The sequence below is a fragment of the Balaenoptera acutorostrata genome, chromosome 10, assembly GCF_949987535.1.
Source record: "Balaenoptera acutorostrata chromosome 10, mBalAcu1.1, whole genome shotgun sequence".
Classification (NCBI taxonomy): Eukaryota; Metazoa; Chordata; class Mammalia; order Artiodactyla; family Balaenopteridae; genus Balaenoptera; species Balaenoptera acutorostrata.
This window is the reverse complement of record NC_080073.1, coordinates 25,706,565-25,719,156: the sequence shown is the minus strand read 5'-3', so window position 1 is coordinate 25,719,156 and position 12,592 is coordinate 25,706,565. Positions and strand designations below refer to the sequence as shown.

Here is a 12,592-nt window from a genome sequence, read left to right as displayed (position 1 = left end):
AAAGCTTCTGTCACTGCCTGGAACCTTCAAGCTGTCCCAGAATTGTTTACTTGAAGCCCCCCTCAGAGGTCTGCTCCTTACCTCTGTCTCTCACTCCATTTGGGCCCACCTTTCAGGGCAGCTAATCTAATCAGCTAATCTATGCTAAATTATTAATGGGATCCAGGAGGTTAATGTGTAACAAGTACACACTCCAGCGGAGGCAAGCTCGAGACACAGGCCTCCGTGAGTCATCAGAGCCTTGGTGGAAACTCCAGGCAGCAGGCAACCCTCCTCATATCAAATCAAATTCTAGGAAGGCATTTTAAAAATTATTAAAAAAAATAATTCATATAAAAATGCAATCGAGGGGCTTTCCTGGAGGTGCAGTGGTTGAGAATCTGCCTGCCAATGCAGGGGACACGGGTTCGAGCCCTGGTCTGGGAAGATCCCACATGCCGCGGAGCGACTAGCCCCGTGAGCCACAACTACTGAGCCTGCGCGTCTGGAGCCTGTGCTCCGCAACAACAGAGGCCGCTATAGTGAGAGGCCCGTGCACCGCGATGAAGAGTGGACCCCGCTCGCCGCAACTGGAGAAAGCCCTCGCACAGAAACGAAGACCCAACACAGTCAAAAATAAATAAATAAATTTATATAAAAAAAAATGCAATCGAATCAACAAAGGGACAGGCCAAAAAATCCTTTAACTAGACCAGGACAAAAGGGTTATGGAAAATGGTATGTTTAGGAGCTCTATAACCTTTCTATGCCTCTGTTTTCTTATCTGCAAAAATTAAGGTTGAGGTAAGGATTAAGTATAATCCTTGTAAAGCACTTGCAACAGTGCCTGCCACGCAATAGGCACTCAACAAACATTAGCCACTGTTAGTATTAGTTAAGGATGAGATTACATAGAAGTCAAAAGGGATGCTCTGAAAATTTAAGTGAAAAAGGGTTTTCTAGATGGCAGCTTCCATTTGTGTTTTCAATGAAGTTTGGCTCACAGCATAGCACCCTGGAATCAGATCTGGGTTCAAGTGTCAGGCCCACTTCCTACCAGCTGTGTGACTTTGGACAAGCGGCTCAACGTCACTGAGCTATAATTTTCTCAGCTGTAAAATAAGGATAATAATACCTACCCTGTAGTATTGATGAATGAATTACATATGACAATGTACGGAAGTGTGCAGCACAGTGATTCCATAGGTGCATCCTAAGAGCCCAACAAATGATGGCTTTAATCATCATCTTGTATTTTCCAGCCTTTGTGATCGCATCCTTGGGAGCCCAACCAAGAAGTGACAGTACATTCTAATGGGGGTGATGGGCTGAGTCCCCAGTGCCTAACAGAGACTAAAGCCATGGTAATCCCATCGTAATCCTACGGTTGGTGAGTCTAACAGCCACAGGGCAATTTAGCTGGGTGAGGATGGGGCCTCAGCTTTGACCAACCCTGGTGTCCCAAAAAAGTAGCCACAAGGCAGGAATTTTATCTCCCTGGTTATTGAGATTATCTCATTCCAAAGGCAAAAACATGGTATCTTGGCTTGGCTGTTGGTCCCCGGTGACAAGTGCCACGGGGCTACAAAATAACTGCATGCCACCACCCCCATTTCTTTTTAACTGCGTTTTTTTTTTACTGCATTTTTCGATTATGAAACTATTAAAGAATCACAGCAAAAACTATATAAAAATATAAAATAAAAAGGGAAGGACTGCCTATGTTCCTACCAATAAGAAATAGTCCCTTTTAACATTTTTGTGCACGTTGCTTCAGATTTTTTTCTTTATACATATATGCTCCTCCACACACTTTGCCATCATTTTAAGAAAAATGAGCTCATACCCTACATACAACTTCATCACTTGTGTGTTCACTTAATATATCTATTTCTGTGTTTGCCTGCCATCATTTTTAATGGCTGCATAGTAATCCATCAAATGCAGACTTCATAAATTATTGATCTATCCTCCAACCAAAGGCACTTAGGTTGTTTCCAGCCTTTTGCTATACTAAACAACACCAGACTGAGTATTCTCACATAAACCTCTATGCACAATTGTCCAATTACTTCCTTAGAAGTGGCATTGATGGGTCAACAAGTGTACAATTTTTAAATGCCTTATGAAAAAAACAAAACAAAGGAGCTAGCCTTGCTGAGATGGGAGGGTGAGAGAGGCATTTTAGTAACAGAGAGACACTGTCTTTTAGGCCCAGGCAAACAAACAGCCTTCTGTTGGCCTTCTCCCCTGCCTTCCTCTCATTCACCTACTAGGAAACACGTCTCTGTCACTAATGAAAACAACTAAATCCTCTTGTGCAAAATCCAGGGTCAAATAGCAAGCGTCTGTGAGACAAAACTGGGGTGTCATCTGGAAATGCAATGTGAAGGATCAGCAGGAAGTGGCTTATAAAAGCAACAAACTCTCCCAAACGGCTCCCACGAGCCTACCACTTGGCCCCCCTGATGCGCAGGGCGGGCAGTCAGTCACCTCAATGACCTCAACTGAGGACCCAGTGGATAGGGGAGACTAGTCACAAGGGCACGCCATAAGAAAGAGAAGCCACCCCACACTCCATCCTGAATTCTGAGGAACCCACCAACAGGATGAAAACCACAAATGGATGCAGATGCACTCAAGTGGCCCACGTGTATACACACCGACACGATCAGTGAGGGCGTAACAGAAACACAGTCACTGGGCTAAGAGACAGTTACAGGAAATAAAATTCCAAAATGCTGCATTAGGTACAGAAAGGGCTCTCAGTCCTGCTGCTTGCTGGCAGGGGGACCTTGGGCAAGTCCCTTATGGGCCCTCTATGGCCAGGTAACAAAGAAGCTCTAAGCTTAATCACAGAGATCTGATTAACTTTGGGTTTTGGTATTTTGAGTTTTCTTTCCCTGGCTATGGTGTTTTAATTTCTATTTTTACAATCTTTTTAAAAAAAATCTCCCTTTCAGTGATTGTCTACCATCTGTCCTGGGAGCTTGCATTGTTTCATACTCATTTAGTCCTGACTACTCCCTTGGAAGGTATATGTTATTCTTACTTTATGCTCTAAACATGCTTGAGGTCACACATCTAACTGGAATAAAGATGGTTCCTGGTTTTACCCTCATGGTACAGAGGAGTTACTCAATAAATAGCTCCTGGATGAATGAATAAATGCACACATGAATGAATAAATTATGTTGTAGACTCCTTTCTAAACCCATGAAGTTTTCACTATATAAGACTCCTTCTACACATGTCTTTTTAATAGCAGTTATCTCAGAATCTTTTTTGAAAATGAAACATACATCAACAATCAGAAATGAGCAAGACTTCTATTCTATAGGAAACAGGTGTCACCACCACAGTGCCCTGTTCTGGGAAGACTGCCATAATCCAGCACCTAAAGGGTTACACCTAGCTCAGCAGAGGGCTTCCAGGGGCCTGCTCCCAGGCTTGGGTGACCTCAAATTCTGATGGTTTCTTGTTGAATATATAGGGTATCACTCCTGGAAATAAGTAACTTAACATCCCAGGCCTACAGTTTTTGCTCACCCGGGTAGAATTAGCATGTTGACCTAGAGCTAGTTTCCTCTAGCTCGAACATTCCATCACCCTCTGAGAAGAGAAGATGGAAAGCAGTGAAGGAGAAAGCCAAGTCCAGGGCAGAGGCAGCACTGGCTATGGATAGTGGTTACTGCCCTAAATCCAACTTTAGCGGGAACTCTCACATGTAGCTCAACTTCTGAATCACCTGGAACACTTAGTAAACCCACTGATTCTTGCTCTATTTCACTTCCCTGCAAGAGGTGTTTGTTTGTTTGTTTGTTTAAAGACTCTGCATGAGGCTCCCAGGGTACTTCTAAAGTTTATCTCTGATTATCAACCACTGCTCTTAGTAGGGGAAATCCCTGAAGCTGAAGGAATTGACATTTGCAGAGAGGATATTTTCCCCTCTGGCCAGAGGGAGTTCTCCCACCCCCACCAACTTTCACTCCCTGTGCCAAGGCTACCTGGTTTTGGAGGTTTCCGTGACCTGCTGGTCCATCCCTCCAATGGCTGCTGGTGAACTGTGCCATGTTCCAAAGTTCTCTCCAACTGTTCTGAGCCGCCTGCATCTGAATTCAAAGAAGGGGTGCAGAAGCAGCTGGAAGAGAGAAACCAGAGTGGCAAAGTCCAGCAGCAACCTTTGAAAGAGCCAATCAAAACTGCCAGGCTTCTGATTCATCACACGGGGTGAAGGAAGGGCCTGTCATATCGGTCACTGGCAAGCAAAAACCAGAAAGAAAACTAAAAGTTGGCACTGGTGATTTGAAAGGTGGCACTCAAAGGCCCCCACCGATAATTAGATCCCAAATAAAGCTGTTCTGAAAAATTAAGGCAGCTTGTGTTGTCCTCAATCTTTACTTTTTCAGATTCCGTCCTTTTTCTGTTTTTAACTGAACTTGACAATGACTTGCTTGTCCTCTAGTCCAGGAAATCAAATGTCTATTTACTTGGATAATTAAACTGAAAAATGAACCCTGAGGATTTTTGGAATGATAGTATTAAGAAAGACTTTTCTCTTCCTCTCTTGAATCACATATTTCCTTTTTATTACATGATATATGTATGTTTTAGACACATGTATAAAATATGCACTGGCTATTTCAGATTTGGGAATTCAAGAAGTAAAGGTCAACATTCTTACATGCTCAAATAGATGTGATAAATGTCTTGCCATTGAACTTGCCAGCAGCTGGCAGTCTTGGCACCCTGGCTATTGTTTCTGAGTACACCCCTCCCTCAGACTCCCACCTCCACCCCTTGGCTCTGTAGAGAGTCTAACTGACAGAATATTTTAGTTAAGTTCCATCTAGCCCTGGTGGTTAAGAACACAGGACTGGATGGGATAAAGCCGAAAGACTTAACGATGCCATATGGTACAACTTGACTACACCAGGTTATAAGCAGCCAATGTCATCCTTTGTTAAAGGATTAACTTTAGAAGTAATAATTCCAGGAGAGAATAGGACATCGCACTGTCACAGTGGAAGAACCTGATACAGATACAAGATGAAACAAGTGATCATTTTAGGAAAACCCCCTTTGTCTTGAATTTTGGTCTTATCTGGAGAAGCCAGAAAGACCCTGAGAAGTTATTTAGTTTGGGGAAGCAACTTTTGAAAATAAAGAACAGGGAGAGGGATAAATTTTCAGAAACAGGAAGTCCAAGAATAAAAAAGATGGTATTTTAACCAACACCCTAAAACACAGGACCAAATACATGGCTGGTTTCTAATGATACACTATCATCAGAGAGAAAGTAACTAGGCTTCAAAGACAGTGAAAGGGTGCTTCAGGACTGCAGAATGAGAAGCATACAGAAGCATAAGCTTTCCAGTGTGCCCAGAGGACATACCCCTGACATTGGCCAAGTGTGTCAACACCAAGCCTCAAAGAATCTGACCAGGATGGAGGAAGATCTATGGTGGACATATGTGCATTCGACTGACACCTGACAGTGCAACCCACAGCTCCATTCCTGTATTTCCTGAAGCCACAGAACATTAACTAAACTGAAGTTGACTGCAAAATTCCAATAAACATATAGAAGTTATTGTGCGTTGCATCTGTAAGACTTTTTCGTAACCCTACATTGTTAAAAAAAAAAAAAAAAGTCCAAATGAATAGAAAACACCAACACAGCAAGAAAACACAAGCAATTGCTGATTGAGGATACGGCGACAATAGCCTCAAGACATTACTAAAGCATAATCCTAAACGTGAGCAACTTCAGCAAAAGAGGCAGCTCTGCCCAGAGTGGGCTTGGAGTCACTGCTCTTTGAGTTCGAATCCTGGATTTGTCACTTATTCACTGTGTGACCTTGGACAAGTTACTAAACCTCTTCATAGTTTCCATATTTGTACGGATACAATGGGGATATACCTACCTGGCTTGAAGACTGAATAAAAGACAAAAGTAAATGGTAGCGCTCTGTAGCCTGTGAAAGAGCTACATCTTTGTATCCCGGCAATTAACCCAGCTCACACAGCGGGGGTCTCTGCTTAAGGAAGAAGCAAATACCTGAGGTGTCACACGCACGCCTTCCTGTTGAGGGCTCTCTGTGAGGGGTGCTGCGCCTATAGATAACGTGGGGTTTGTTTTGTTCCTCTTCATCTTCTTGCTCATCAATGGACAGCAGTGGTTCAATAAAATAATCCCCATCGTGGGACCGGAATGTGCCCAGCTGCAAATCAAGAGAGATGAGAGGTTGATTTAATATGACTCAGCCACTGGGAGGAAAAGGACAGTGGAATGTTGCCAAGTGAATGGCATCATTTACCCAATCCCTTTCCCATGAGGGCTGCTTAAACTGAAAAGTCTTCCCGACATATTTGGAGAAGCAGTTGTGTTTTTTGTCTGTTTTTTTTGGTTTTTTTCCCACTCTCTGCCGTATCAGTACCTTACCCTTGATTGGACTCTACTTTACTGCACCTGCTTTCCACACCTGTCTGTAAGAAATACTTCCTTGGTGCTCAAGTTCTAATTATATACACTCCTACAGACTGTTGAAAGAGAGTGTTTCTGTGCATTAAGACAGCCTGGAAACTCAAGGACAAGTATCAGCTCCAAAAGCAAAAGCCTACCCACGGAAGCCTTATTATGACTTCAAAATCGAAAGCATATGTTGACCACAAGGCACTCAAGGTGGTGCCACCTGTGACACTGGCACACGAGTCTCTTACCACCCTTTACCTTGGCCATAGGGAGTGACATGGGATAAGACTTTGCAGTCAGGCTGCCAGGGGTTCCAATCCCAGCACTGCCACTTACCCACCCACCTTGGGCAAGTTCCTTAACTGCTCTGAGCTTCAGCTTCCTTGTTTATCAATTAAGGACAAAAATACTGTCACTTATTGTGCAGATTAATAAGATAATGCGTGTGAAGTGCTTAGCAAAGTGATACCTTGTAAGGGCTTAGAACACATGAGTGGCTTTTGGTGTTGCAGGGTTAGCCTCTAACCACCAGGATACAATTTGCGTTTGCCAATCACTCTAAGCACCTTGAAAGAGGTAACTCTTTCTCCTCCCCTTCCCACGTACCAACAAGTTTTGCAAATGATAAATGGTGACTCAAAGTTGAACCACCCAAACAAAACATTACAAGAACACTAAAAAGTTCCCTATGCCATGCCGGTGGGCAGGGTTTCAAGGGAAATATCAAGCTCTTCTCTCTTTCTCCATTGTTCCTTTTCCCTCAGTGGCGGGAAAAAGGCAGAGGCCTTGGACTTTCCCCTGGACACAGGGAAATGAATGTCCTTGAACGTCAGCAGCAGCACGAGCGTCATCCAGGAGTTAGTTAGATACTCAAATAATCGCACTCCACCCCAAATCTGATCTACCAAATCAAAGTATCTGGGGGTAGGGCCCAGGAATTGAAATTTTAGAATTCTTAGGCATGATAAAGTTTTCAAGCACTTGGCTAAGACACTGGGGTTCCCAAACCCAGCTAAGTGTCAAAATTGCCTAGGAAGTTGAAAAAAAAATTTAGATTTGGGGCGCTACCCTATACCTGCAGATTTGGAATTTCCAGTGGTGAGGACTAACATCTGTATTTTTTAAAAAGCTCTCCATGTGGCTCTCATGAACCACTGACTTAAAGAGAAGACAGCTCTAGTGTAGTCTGGTGTCAAAATAAGAGACAGAGTAACTGGTGTCCAGAGAAGAAGTGATTTAACAAGTTTATTTTCACCCAGGCACCTCTCTCCATTTTCAACATACAACTCCGGTGTTCTCTGAGCACAGAGCAGGAAGCTGACTACAACATGGGAAAGCTACTAGAGACAGGCTATAAATACTGAGAAAGAATCTGGGAGCCCATCTGGTGAAGATCTGGCACCTTTGATTATTGAAAGGGGAAACTGAGGCCCAGAGGGAGGAACTGGCTTATCCCCTTCAGTGATACAGAAGCAGCTGAATAGTACCCATGGTGAATCTAGAACTCAGGTACCCTGACTCTAGTCCAGTGCTTTAAAAACAAACAAACAAAAACTTTGAAATTCTCTTTAAGAACAAAGATTCATTCTCTGGCCCATGGTTAAGAGTACGGGTCAGAAGGATTGGGTGGGAACCCCAACTCTGCCACTTACTAGCTGTGAAACCTCCAGCAAGGCCCCAACTCTCAAAGCCTCAGTGTCCTCATCGGCAAAATGGGTTGTTTCAAGGATTGGGCTGTTGTAAGGATTTAGATGAAATAATACATACATAAAATACTTATTATAGTACAAGACACATAGTAAGACTTCAGTAAATGGTATCTATATGAAGTCAAATTAATTTTGTGGCTGATTCACAAAACAATTGCTTGACTGAAGAGTAATCCTTTCTTGGGTAAGGTGACCATTTATTCAAACACAGGTACTAAGTGCTTATAATATACAAGGCTCCAATACGGGAGAGAAATGAATTGATGCTGACCTTACTGCCAAGGAAAAGGGGATAGAACACGTGTTCCAAGAACCATACCACAAGGGACAGCATACTAAACATCAAAGAGAGATGGAGGTAAGAGTCTATGAAAGTGGAGACGGAGAGATGACAGCAGTCTGAAGGACGACAAAGAGGTTTCCTGGGGAACAAGATACCTTAGTTACACTTTGAAAGAAGGGTATGATTTGAGCATGTGAAGCAGAGTGAGATCACCAAGTAAATCCAAAGGCCCAAAGGCTATGAGGTAGAACTAGGATGGGAGGGAAATGCAGAGAAATGCGTGAGAGCAGGTTGCCTGAAATGCAGGATTTGTGAAGGAAAGCTTAACAGATGAGACTGGACATGTGGATGTGCAAGGGGTGAGGAGGTACACTGTCAATGGTCTGAAGTGCCAGATGGAGGAGTTTATAGCCATTCACTAGGCAGTGGGGCGGTCTGTGAAGTAAATGAACAGGGTAGCCCATGCGATCTTGTGCCTTGTCATCATTAATCTGTTAGTAGTGTGTGGCAGGGATTAAAGAAAAAAGACCAGAGAAGAAGCCAGATGGAAATATTTCTTAGACATCAGTCCTAATGACAGAGGAAAAGAGAGGGAAAGAGCTCTAGAGTCATAGTAGGGATGTTCAGAACAGGTGAGAAACACATCTGAGAGGGAATTCAGGGGAACTAACAACTGACCGGTGGGGTGACAGGAGGGGGGAAGGTTGGCATGTCTCACTCTGAAGAGTGAAAGATTTCCAGGAAGGTTTCCTGCGTGGGCCACGAGGAACATCAGGATACTATTAGTACTGAAACGGTAAGGGGACATCTTGGGAGGAAAGATAAATTCCAGGAGGAAGACAAAAGGGCAAGGGTTGTGGAGCTAGATTCGTCCCTGAAGACAGAAACAGCCAGCTCGCGTATTTTTCATATGTATGCCAGACCTTGCCCCCCCCCAAAAAGGGCCAGATTGCAAATTAAACGCAATATAAATGGACTCCTCAAGGTCTAGACAGTCAGTCCTTCTGAAGTCCCAGCCCTCAGTTCCCTGAGAGAGTTACTACTCCGAAGTTAACACGTGCGAGTTACCACCTAAAATTGCCAATAGAAATTAAGGTTCTGCGCAGTAAAACATACCGCTGCTGCGGCCACTCAGCGGGGTGTGGAGGCGGGGAGGGAGGAGGAGTAAGGTTGTTTACAAACTTGACGTACACACGTAGCCCTATCAGTAAGGTTCCGGAATTGTGGGTTACAACCTTGGGATTTAGGGACACTCTGATGCTCTGGGTTCCGGCACCTGACTTGTGCCCACCCAAACCCCAACCTTGCTAATAACAGAAAGATTCCAGGCGTCTTGGGGCAGCGGTGACTGACCGCAGCACCCCCTCCCCTTCGCCTAACTGCCGTCTCCGCCCACCCCCAAACCATCTCAACAACGCACAGCGGCTCCGGGAGCTTTGCTGGGGGCTAAAGGCGTTCATCTTCGTCCTCGCATCCCAAGGGCTAACCCTCCCCCCTCGGAGTCTTCAAGCTTGCCTCGCTCCCCACTCGACTCCTCGGTTGAGCAGCGGAGATAGATGAGACATCCAGATGCGGGACTCGAGCCACTCATAGCAGCGCGTGGAGGGGGCAGCCAAGAGCCCCGGGTAAGTATCCAAGCTCCCACTTCGAAAAGGTAATAACGATGGGGAGTTAATGGGTGCTCTGGGGAAAAGTAATACTATCACGGGGGCGCAGAGCGCCCGTGCGCTGGGAGAGTCTGACCTGCGATAGTTTCTGCGTCATAGCGCGAGGCACAAACGCACGTCGCTTGGGAAAGTCCTAGAACAGCTCTTGCTCGGGTCAGAACCTTACAGCGGGTCCTCAAACATCAAGAGGGGAAAGGGCGGATACCTCATGGGGCCGACTGGAGGGCAAGTGGGGCGGGGGGGGGGCGAAACTAAGCAGGGGGTAGGGGTACCAACTTGGATCCCCTGCTAAGTGCGTATTTTGCAGCGCAGAGAGGTGGCCGCCCCGCCCTCTCGCCTTCCCTCTCTAGGGAAAGGCGCGCCGCAGGCTCTTTTCCGATTCTCTGGCACCCCAGGAGTGGTGGAAACCCCAGAAGAACTGAAACCTCCTCCGGGCAGCCTCTCCAAGCTCTCTCCCAGTATTTCTGCTTCTTGGGGCCACCCCACCAGCAGGGTGCAGGGTCGCACTGCGCCGCACCCCCATTCCCAGTTTCCTCCCTAATGCAAAGCGTCCAGGGCAGGCTCCGCCCCATTCCCCGCCCCCTGAGCCCTCGGCCCACCCTTCCGTTCCTGGGACGGGACCTGTTCCCTGTCAATCCAGTTCAGCCTCAGGGTTCCTGGCGCGTGAAAAAAGGCCCTGAGAGAACGTGGGGACTCTAGATTACTCAGCGCCCTCCAAGACACACGGAAGGAACTCCCCGTACCCGTGCCTGGGGATTCTCAGCCCACACCCCCGACTCAAGACGCGCCAATAAGGAGTCGGGTTCTCCCTGCGCTCAGCTGCTCCGCTCCTGGGCGGCCGAGTTTGCAGCAAGGAAGGACAACTCTCTCCGAGTTTGGAAACTGACTTCCCAGCCACCTACCGGTGTGGGGCAACACTCGGCTGAGTCGAATTCGGACCGTAGAAAGCTCCGAAACATCCAGAACTCCCCGGGGTCGGATGCGTGCGCTCCTCTCGCGCACTTACCGGTGTAGCCACCCGAAGCGTAGGACGCAAACAAGTTTGTAGCTGATACTTAACGCCAGAGCAGAGACGGCGCAGTGAGGGTCTTAGGCGAGAGAGCAATTAAGTCTCCTAGAAGCGGGTGAGGAGGCGAGAGGGCAGGGGAGGGGTGCGCGTCCACTTACCATTCCTGAGCAGAGGCTGATGACGGCCGTGTGCTCGGACTTGGTATTGACATGGCCTTTGTAGAAACAGTGCTTGAGTTCCGCTTCCTCCTCAGAATAAAACTTCGTCTGGTTCACCCCGGGTGCCCCGAGGAGGGTGACAGTGAACATTGGAGCGATAAATCCGGCATGGGCGGTGAGATTAAATAGAAATTGCTGGCCGAAGGCGGAGAGGCGGTAATGCGCTTGGGTGTAGGTAGCGGAGGAAGAGGAGGAGGCGAAGGCAGGCCAGGGGTCAGAGGCAGAGTTAAGGCTCCGTCGCCTTCTTTTGAAGTGTACGTTCGTGGGAAAGGGTTCTCCGAGAGCGTTCACTCGGATGGGAGACGCGATTTCGTATTCGCTCAGTGTCTCTAATAGTTTCACTGCAGAGAGAAGCAGAGGCACATGAACCAATAATTCAATTTTCCGCAAGTTTTAATTAAAAAATGAAGTGGGCGGTTTCGTCCTGAGTTATTTTCCAGCTTCCCCTTCCTCCCCCCATTTGAGTCAATCCCTTCACCTTCAGTCACTGGACATATATTTGCTGAACACCTACTATGTGCCAGGAACAGTGTTAGGCGCTGTCGGAGCCAGACAATGAATAAGTCAAAACACATAACATGATTACAGATCCTGACAAATACCCTGAATAAAATAAAACACGCCACGATGTGGTGCCCCCAGTTACTAAGTAACTGTAGTTTGGGGCCTGGGGTGGGGAAGGAAAAAGATCCGCCTAAAAGAAGGGGGAGACGACAAAGTTCGTTCCACAGTGTGTCTCTCTCTAGAAATAGGCTGGGAATGACCTAAAGAAGGGAGAGGCTGCAAAGCGGGAGACAATTCTTTCTAGGAAAAGGAGGAGAGAGAGAGAGAGAGGCCTCCGCTGCGGGGTGCCCGCTGTCGGACACGGAGGCTGGGGAGCTGGCGACAGGGGCGGAGGGGTCCCGGTGGCCGAGCCTTGTTACCTTGCCTCGGGTGCAGCCTGTCCCTGCGCACGGCCGCCGCGGCGTCTGGGCTCCCCGTCTCGGCCAGGTCCCGCACTAGGAGCGTTAGCAGTGTGGCCCAGGATACAAACTGCATGGTGCTCCCCACCCCTCCCCCGCCGCCCCCACTCCCCCCTCCCTCCTGCCCTCCTTGGCGGCTGCGGTGGCGACGCTAGGCAGCGGCCGCGAAGAGCGCTCGGAGCCCGGCGCCCGCCGCCAACTTTTGACTTTAGGAGTCGCTGAGGTCTCGCGGCGAGGGTCCCGTCTGCGCTCGGCTGAGCAACGCTGCCGCCTGCCGAGAGCTGAGCCGC

The 12,592-nt window shown here is 47.2% G+C and overlaps 1 protein-coding gene across 1 annotated transcript in view; it reads right to left on the bottom strand.

Annotated features, from left to right (window-relative positions):
- The window catches only part of ADAMTS9 (ADAM metallopeptidase with thrombospondin type 1 motif 9), a 170,017-nt gene extending 157,631 nt beyond the window's left edge, over positions 1 to 12,386 (bottom strand). The window contains exons 1-3 of the mRNA XM_007192397.2: positions 12,264 to 12,386; positions 11,281 to 11,681; positions 6,041 to 6,203 (exon numbers count right to left, since the gene is read on the bottom strand). Coding sequence (XP_007192459.2) covers positions 6,041 to 6,203; positions 11,281 to 11,681; positions 12,264 to 12,378 — 679 coding nt within the window. The 5' untranslated portion in view covers positions 12,379 to 12,386. The remainder of the gene's footprint in view (positions 1 to 6,040; positions 6,204 to 11,280; positions 11,682 to 12,263) is intronic.
- Positions 12,387 to 12,592: the final 206 nt, after the last annotated feature.